The following is a 9,494-nucleotide window of genomic DNA, read 5'->3' on the forward strand; positions in this document are numbered from 1 at the left end:
GAAACATAGTTGCATAAACTCTTGCTAAATGTGATTCCTCTCTTCAATTAAATTGTAATTGTCTCCCTTATATAATAACTACAGATGAAAAGTATTGATTTGGCAAGAAAACAGTATGCTTCTAAATTGTTTAATCATAAAAATAATCATTTTGAAAAACATTTGTGTTAGTTTATATGTAACTGATATTTCAATATTTGGAGACCGAATAATTTCTACAAAGAAGAAGAGTATTTGAAGTAATACGTTTTGGCACAGAGTAGTAGCATCATCCAATACATATTCTACCTTCTTTAAAATGAATTTTTGCCTGCACATTGAAAATAAATTCCTGAAATTGGTTAAACCTGTTTTTTTGGTCCCTAATGAGATGTAAACTGTAAAACCAGAAGAAAAATTCCAGTGAATGAGTTCAGTTCTTTTTTATTGTTGGGTTGTTGCTGTTGTTTTTGTTGTTTTGAAATAGGTTCTCTGTCACCCAGGCTGTAGTGCAGAGGTGCAGACATGGTACACTGTTGCCTCTACCTCCTGTACTCAAGTAATCCTCCCACGTCAGCCTGCCATTTCAGCCTCCCAAGTAATAACTGGGGCTACAGGTGTGCGCCACTATGCCTGGCCAATTTTTTGTGTTTTGTAGAGATGGAGTTTCACTGTGTTCGCCAGGCTAGTCTTGAACTCTGGGCTCAAGCGATCTTCTGTCTCAGCCTCCCAAAGTGCTGGGATTACAGGCAGGAGCTACAGTGCCCAGTCAAGTTCAGTTCTTAAGGATCAGAATTCTGTGTACACTTTGCCAGCCTCCCACCAACTTCTGTCACCGGCTATACTCTGTGCTACATGCCAGTGCATTGTAACAGTGGCTGAGTATGGAGAAGGAGCAGTGGGTGAAGAATAGCAATTCTCACAACTTAGTGCCATGACTCAGATTTCTGAGTCTTGATCCCCCTTCTACAGATGGTAAAGCAATTGAAATGGAGAGCCATGTTGGTGAAAAACCTGGTCCTTGTTACTATGAATTTGTAACTATTGAGGAAAGAGAGAATAGGAGGAACCAAGTGGCTGTTCTTTCAACCCAGCTTTAATCAGGTAGCTATCAACTATGGCCAACTTGGGGAGAGAAAACTGGAGAAGTAAGCCAAATTACAAAAGGTATAAATTGGAAGTATCCACTGGCTTGGAATCCTAAAGGTAGAAGGAATAAGCAATATGGAAGATGGCTATGTTGCTAAATTTTAATAACTTCTTATCTTTTTTGTATGTGGTTATTCTGTGTGCATGCATGCTTGTGTGTTTATAAGCACCCCAGTAGTAATTATCGTCAATCGAAATGACTACTAAAGTAGTCAGACAACCTGATTAGTGACCCAGACACCTCAAGATTTTGCCCACAAAATAAAGAATATATAGATAATTCAATTTGATTACCATGTAACAGTGTTACTGTGCTGGATTAATTAGAGGGAAAACGTCTGTGACTCTTTTGTCCATGATTGAGTATGATAAAATTTAAATTCTTCATACTACTTTCATATTATTTAAAAGTGTTATTATAATTTTCTTTAAAAGATATACATTAAGTACAGATGTCTGCCTTATAATCTGTAGTTAATAGCTTTGAATAAATTCACGGAAATTTAATTTTTTAGTAATGATATATCAAGAACAATTAACATTATACTGTTATTATGTTGTTAGGATTTGGACCTTAGAAGGAGTGCAGACATCTCATTTTGTTCTTCATTCTCCTGGCATGAGTGTGTGCTGGCATCCTGAGGAAACTTATAAGGTAATTATGTATAATTTAACTCTCTTTTATCAGATGGAAAAGACATATAGAGATATAAGACATCACATACATAGAGGAGAAAAATCAGTGGTTTTTCCCATCTCAGAGGTACTAATCAGCATAAATGCATTTGGATTAGTCTAGAAACCTGTACTGTAAAAGTTTCTCTATAATTGTTAAGGTTTTTGTTTGGCAGCCATCATCCATAGATGGCCTTTATTCAAACTACATTTTTCCTGACTTTTAGTGGATTTCAGTACAAAAACTGGTGTTCCACGATCTAGTAGCAGTAGGCCGGGTTTTTTTTTGTTTGTTTTGGTTTTTCTTTTGTTTTTGTTTTTTTATAGACAGGGTCTCACTCTGTCACCCAGGTCAGAGTGCAATGGTGTGATCTTGGCTCATTGCAGCCTCTGCCTCCCCGTCTCAAGCAATCCTCCCACCTCAGCCTCCTGAGTAGCTGGGACTATAGGCACATACCACCACACCTGGCTAATTTTTTTGTATTTTTTGTAGGGCTGTGGTTTTGCCATCTTACCCAGGGTGCTCTTGAAATCTTGAGCTCAGATGATCCACTCACCTTGGCCTCACAAAGTGCCAGGATTACAGGCATGAGCCACCTTTTCTGGCCCAATAAACAGTTTTTTTAAAAAAAAAAAATTTACATCATCCACACTTGTGAGCCCTAGTCTGTTAACAAAAACGTTAGTGGCATAAGGCAAATTTCTCTTAGCTACAGTAGTGTCCAATTCCTATTCAAAATAAAGCTTTCTAAAATACTAAAAATACACTACAAGTTTTTATTATCAATTACCCTTAATGCTGATTCATTGGGAAGATAGGAGCCATTAAACAAGAATTCTCTCATTTGCCAGTATTTTCTCCTGGTCATCACTGTATTTATTGCATCTTTGCCTGGAATCTGAGAAGTTACCACTATCATCTTTCTTAAAAAGCTAACTCTTCATCTGTTCTCTAAAGTTCATGGCAGTTCCTTAGGCTCCTACAGTCCTCTAAAGTCTTCATACTTTTTTTTTTTTTTTTTGAGACAGAGTCTGGCTGTTGCCCAGAGTCTGGCTGTTGCCCATGGCTCAACTTAGGGCCATGCTTGATAGTTTCATTTCCAGTAACTCTAGCATTCTTCATTCACTGCAACCTTCACGTCCGGAGCTCAGGTGATCTTCCCATCTCAGCCTCCTGAGTATTGGGCTACAGGTATGCATCACTACACTTTGGTAATTTTTGTACTTTTTGTAGAGACAGAGTTTCGCCATGTTGCCCAAGCTGATTTTAAACTCCTTGTCTCAAGTGATCTGCCCACCTCAGCCTCCCAAATTGCTGAGCCACCGCACCTGGCCATCTTCATGCTTTTTCTCTATCTGTTTGTCCTCAAGTTTGCACAAGAAGATAAGTTTCAGTAATCATGCTTGCTTCTGATAGTGCTTGCTTCTGACAGGCCCATAGTCAGCATTTCATGTATGTTCCTCCTGGTAGCATGAGATAGGTACTGTGATTATCCCCATTTTACAGATAAGGAAACTAAGGCTCAGAGAAATTAAATAAATTATCTAAGGTCACACAGCTAGTAAGTGGAAGAGTTGGCATTTGCATTCATGCAGCCCAGCTCCATAGTTCTTTCTCTTAAAAATTACATTTTTCCACCTCCCCCTTAAATTTTAAACTATGTTCATCACACCTTTTATTTCTAAGTGTTTGACTCCATCACTTATATCTTTTAAATTCATTTCTTCTTTTCCCATCCCTTGGTCTAACTCTGCAATCTCAGTCAGTCTCCATACTCTCTCAGAAGGTAACAGGAATATTTTCATCACATCCCATGGCCTTTTTCTTCATTCTTATTCTTCAGCCAGTTTTTTTACACTGCAGATCACCTCCTTCTTAAAACTCTGCTAGTTTGATATTTAAAGCCGCATTTCCCGAGTCCTCTTGAGCAACTTTGCATATATGTTCCCTTTCTCTTTATACTCTGCCAACTTTTCTTTCATCGGATGTTTATGAATTGCTTCAAGAGTTCTCACCTACACTATACCCTTTATTGTAATAGGGAACAAAAGAATGAACAAAGTCCCTGCTCTTAAGTTGTATACTGATATATAAGGAAGGAAAACACGTAAACACAGCAATACAAATAATAAGTTTTAGAATCAAAAAATCTATTAAGTAGGATGATGACATGAAGAAGGATTAACCAAATCTTCTCACAGTTTTCACAGAGGAGATAATCCCCAGATCATATGTAAGTGTGTTCTCTGAACCCTGAGATTTCATGGAAATTTGTTTCAGGCCCATTGAGTTTTTCATCTGTAGAATTTTACTCTGCATATGTGCATGAGTGAAATGTTCTAACTTACTAAATTGATAGGTTTATTTCTGAATCCAGTTCCTAAATTTTGTTTTATGCCTACATTTCTTCCCTAGAACAGTGAGTCTCCTTTAATTAAAGAATAGTCACAGTTTTTACCAAAATGTTAATATCACCACATATAACAATAGACTGCTTTTTAAAAACTATGACCTGCATGACAAGTGAGAACATTTATTACAAATTCTGTCCCCAAACTTACACCTTAATGCTTAATTTCTTGCCATTATTTTTTATAATGTTACCATGACTTCAGAATGCTTGAAAGTCCCTGTTTTAAATCACATAAACTTAGAATCCTAAAATCATCTTTAATTCCTTCTTTTCCTATACAGAAACTATTCCAGGTCTTTTAATTTTTTCTTCATTTCACTAACTCTGGCATTCTTCTCTTCATTAAGGTGCATTCTCCCCTGTTCTGTTCTCTTGCCTATCTTGCCAAGCGTTAGCTTGTTTCTAAAGTCTTTTGCTCTTTACTCTTTGATCCTTCTTGCCTACTAGACTGAGTCTTAAGATACCAGTTTCATCCTATCACTGGTATAGATTCTAAACTCAGAAACCTAGAATACAGAGAAGTGGTTAAGAGTGAGTTAAGAGTTAACTGCCTGCAGTCAAATCCCAATTTTACCACTTACTAGCTATGTGATCTCTGATAAGTTACTTAAACTCTGTCTCACTCTCTTCACTTCATCTTAGGGAATTTTTTGGAGATTGTTACATAGCCTCTTACTTCCTTTACATTTGATCCTTCATTTATAATATAGGTTGAGTATCCTTATCTGAAATTCTTCGAACTAGCAGTGTTTCAGATTTGGGATTTTTTTGTATTTTGTAATATTTGCATATGCATGAGATATCTTGGGAATGGGACCCATGTCTAAACATGAAATTCATTTATGTCTCATATGTACCTCATGACTTGAAGATAATTTTATATAACTTTTTTTATAATTTCACACATGAAACAGAGTTTGTGTTACGTGCTTATATACGGAATTTTTCACCTGTGGCATCCTGTCGGCACTCAAAAAGTTTCCGTTTTTGGAGCATTTCAGATTTTCGGATTAGGAATGCTCCACCCTGTATTTTACCATGTAACAGTGAATCTGCTCACATTTCAGGTATAGTTAATGAGATAAGGGACTGAGTTTCTTTTTCTTTTTTTTTTTTCTTATAGCTGATGGTTGCAGAGAAGAATGGAACAATCCGATTTTATGATCTTATGGCTCAACAGGCTATTTTATCTCTTGAATCAGAACAAGTGCCATTAATGTCAGCACACTGGTGCTTAAAAAACACCTTCAAAGTTGGAGCTGTTGCAGGAAATGATTGGTTAATTTGGGATATTACTCGGTCCAGGTACTTTCTTGATTATATTTGTCTAGTACAGAAGAAAAGTAACTTTGCTAAATGATCCACTTGGCCATCCTGTTACACCTGGGACTACATTGTCAAGCAAAAAGAAGTCTCTCCTATAGAAGGCCAGATCTATGGATTTTTACCTAACATAAGTTTGCTATGCAAATTTACTCTGGGAATAACCCAGAAAGGACAGTGCAAAAGAGGAAATTGTGGGTCTGTGCAATGTTTACTTATATTGGAAAATAGGAAAAAACACCAAACTTGTTGCATAATGGTTCCCTGTAGTGGTTCTAAGTCGTGTCTTTATTGTATTCCATGTTTTAACTGATTGCTTGTTTAGGATGTATTATAGTTTAAACACATTGGACATTCTGTCCTATAAAGAGAAAATACCTTTAAAATCTTAGTTTAAGTTCATCTTCTTGAGTCTAATACAGAATTCATAAAATGCAAAATACTATCTTTTAGTTATCCTCAAACTAAGAGACCTGTTCACATGGATCGAGCCTGCTTATTCAGGTAATACCGTTTTTGTTGGAGCTTTGATTTGATCTTTTGATGTTGTGCTGTGCCACCACTGGTATACTTGTGTAGTTGTCTCCTTTGCAATGGATTCTTTTTTTCCGTGATTATTTTATAAGTGGTTATTTTACTTTCCCAGCTAAGTCATTGCTTTTTTCTTTTGGTCTAGACAAGGAGTTGATTTGTTTCCCAAATATTTTCTTTACACAAAAAAACATGTAACCACTTCACCACTACCACCCCAACAATTTGGAATATATTATGCTTCCTGATTGTTCTGTGCTGTTAAGGATGTAAATGTAGGGGAGCCCATGTTCATGTATATGAACTTATTGTTGTGTGTTAAATTAAGTCATGCTAGATAGCATATCACCACAACGTGTGTTTACTTTTCACTTAACATACATATCTGCCTTGTTCTTTTTCATAATACTCCATTGTATAGTGTGGTCATTAAGCTATTATTTCTGCTTTTTAAGTAACAGCCAAACCAAATAGGAGACTAAAACCAGTTATTGGGGATATTTTAGATTTGCTAGAATATAGCATATTCTGTATTCTAGCAAATCTAAAATATGCTGTATTCCAGCAAATCTAAAATATCCCCAATAAAATTGTAGAACTTGGGGATATCATTATTGAGAATAAAATACATTCGACTAAATTTAAGAATGCCATGGATTATAAGATACATCCTGACTTTAGAGATGTGAACAAGTATACACCAATGAGCAAGTATACATCAATTTTAAAATCAGTGAGCTATAGTACTTAAGTCTGTAGGTAGTCTCCAGGCTTGTTTAGCAGCTCATCAATGTCATCAAGAATTCACAGATCCTTTTTATCCTTTCCCTCTGCTATTCTCAGTGGCAAGGATTTGGGGCTTGTTGCTTCACAGTCACTGGATGGCTGTGAGAGTTCAGGCATAAGAGAATTACTCCATTTGCAGAACAATTAAACAAAAAAAAAAAAAAAAAGGAGATGAAGGAACCCTCTTTTTTTATGGGAGATTGCTGTGACTGCCTTAAACTAATTGTGTCTCATCCCTTGGGGTTGGACACCCGAACAAAGTTGGGGTTCACTTAGCATGGAAAAGGGACAGAATGGCTGTCATATTTGATACCTTATTTGTGTCTTCTCACGCACTGTTAGCCTTTTGGGTTGTGAAAAAAAGGATTATTAACCTTGTGTAACTTTGGAACTTAATGAAGTGACACAAAATAAGCACTTCATAAATATTTTAAAGTATGAGAAAATATTTATGGAATATTTTCCTGGAATTCCCAGTCTAATTATGAAGACATATGAACAAATTTAGGATTATTAAAATCACTGGTTTTATACAAAAAGAAACCTGTTTCTGGCCAGGTGCTGTGGCTGACACCTATAATCCCAGCACTTCAGAAGACCAAGTCAGGAGGATCACTTGAGGTCAGGAGTTTGAGACCTGCCTTGGCAAGGTAGCAAGACCCCATTCTTGCAAAAAATAAAAAAATTTAAACTTACATGGGCCTCATGGTACACACCTATAGTCTCAGCTACTAGGGAGGCTGAGGTGGGAAGATCACTTGAGCCCAAGAATTTGAGGCTACAGTGAGTTTTGTTAGCACTTCTGTACTCCAGCCTAGGTGACAGAGCAAGACCCTGTCTCTTTAAAAAAAAAAAAGAAAAGAAAAAGAAAAAACCCACTTCAGAAAAGCTTGTAGTTATCTGTAGGATACGATACTTACTTTTATGCTTCCTTATTTCTTAGGTGGTCCACTGTTAGTGAAAATCTGTTTGCAACCACTGGTTATCCTGGCAAAATGGCAAGCCAGTTTCAAATTCATCATTTAGGACATCCTCAGGTAATGTGGAAATGTTTTGTAACATATGTGCTTTTCTTAATTTGTGTTTTTGACTTTTCCACTCATAGGTCTAAATTTGTCATTTGTTAACTAAAAGCATTTGTATCTGTTATCTGTTTAAATTGCAAGAAAAGGTACTTAATTTGTTTTTTATTTTTGTGTGTATTTTGATGTTTACATTACCAGTGACAACAGGTTTTTTGGCCAATATTCATGTAAGAAGCTTTTTATTTTTTCTGTTGCTTTTATATTTTCTTCTTTATTTAAATACATTAATTTTGCTTGTTTGGTTGGTGTCAACAGCAAAAATGGAGTCTGGACTGTACCAGTTATTCATAGATGGATTGTATCCCATATTCCAGCTGCATATCAATAATGTGTATTTCACCTGTAAAGGAAAATATTTTTAAATTTTGTTTCTGCTACAAAGATAATTTATCAGTGCATTTCATATTTTTGAAAGTCATTTTGATTTATTAATTTTGGGGACTTATTGTGCTTCTTGAATTCTTCACATATTTTATAGCCCGTCCTTGTGGGTTCTGTACCCGTTGGATCTGGCCTCTCCTGGCATCGAACTCTCCCTCTGTGTGTAATTGGAGGAGACCACAAGCTGTTGTTTTGGGTGACTGAAGTATAAAGTTTTCTCTGTACCTTAGAGTCACAAACTTTGTATTTTTAATACACATTTTGAAGAATTTCTTATTTTTATATCAAATAGACTGTATACTTTAGAAAATGTCTCAGTTGCTTTTATTACATAAAATATTCATGGTTTGAAAAATTATTTTCCTACTCTGTTCTTTGTGTGTATACATATATATCTTTTTAAATCATCTTATAAAACTATATATTGACTCAGCAGCTCAGCTCCAGAGAAGAAATAACTAAGGAAAAGTAATGCTTTTTGAGTTTATCAAAAAAGGAGTATTCAAAGTGTATCCTGTCTTCTATACTTTGAGTGTAGAATTCTAATTCTCAGGGTCACAAACATATATCAAAAGAGAATAAAGTCCAGGTGCAGTGGCCTACACCTGTAATCCCAACACTTTGGGGGGCTGAAGGGAGTGGATCATTTGAGGTCAGAAGTTTGAGACCACCCTGGCCAACATGGTGAAACTCTATCTCTACTAAAAATAAATAAATAAATAAATTAGCCAAGCATAGTTTGAGAGGCTGAGGTAGGAGAATCACTTGAACCTGGAAGGCAGAGGTTGTAGTGAGCCAAAATCGTGCCACTGTACTGCAGCCTGCATGACAGAGTAACACTCTCTCAAAAGAAAAAAAATCTCTTAGGGTACTCTTGAAGTGGTTGTTGAGTATATATATATGTGTATGTATACTCAATGTAAAAAGTGGTCTTTAGTTTCTTAAATATGTGATTGATTACATTACTCAACCCTGTTTATGCAGATTCCTTTGGACTAGGTGTTTTAACAGTCTTAGAACATCTGAAATATGGGATAAAACTTACCTTGAAAAATGACTTCTAGTGTATACCTTTTTAACAGCCTCTTTTATGAATCTTCACTGTTCTTACCAAGCAACTCAAATGTTTTTGAGATGGGACCTAGTGACAATGGAACTGTATTCACCCTCT

The 9,494-nt window shown here is 36.0% G+C and overlaps 1 protein-coding gene across 2 annotated transcripts in view; it reads left to right on the forward strand.

Annotated features, from left to right (window-relative positions):
- Nucleotides 1–8,681, forward strand: part of NUP37 (nucleoporin 37) — a 44,889-nt gene extending 36,208 nt beyond the window's left edge. For both annotated transcript variants that reach the window (XM_003929617.3, XM_074402330.1), the window contains exons 6-10: nucleotides 1,693–1,783; nucleotides 5,341–5,522; nucleotides 5,994–6,044; nucleotides 7,801–7,894; nucleotides 8,421–8,681. In XM_003929617.3, coding sequence (XP_003929666.1) covers nucleotides 1,693–1,783; nucleotides 5,341–5,522; nucleotides 5,994–6,044; nucleotides 7,801–7,894; nucleotides 8,421–8,534 — 532 coding nt within the window. In that variant the 3' untranslated portion in view covers nucleotides 8,535–8,681. The remainder of the gene's footprint in view (nucleotides 1–1,692; nucleotides 1,784–5,340; nucleotides 5,523–5,993; nucleotides 6,045–7,800; nucleotides 7,895–8,420) is intronic.
- The last annotated feature ends 813 nt before the right edge of the window (nucleotides 8,682–9,494 follow it).

This window comes from Saimiri boliviensis, chromosome 7, assembly GCF_048565385.1.
Source record: "Saimiri boliviensis isolate mSaiBol1 chromosome 7, mSaiBol1.pri, whole genome shotgun sequence".
Classification (NCBI taxonomy): Eukaryota; Metazoa; Chordata; class Mammalia; order Primates; family Cebidae; genus Saimiri; species Saimiri boliviensis.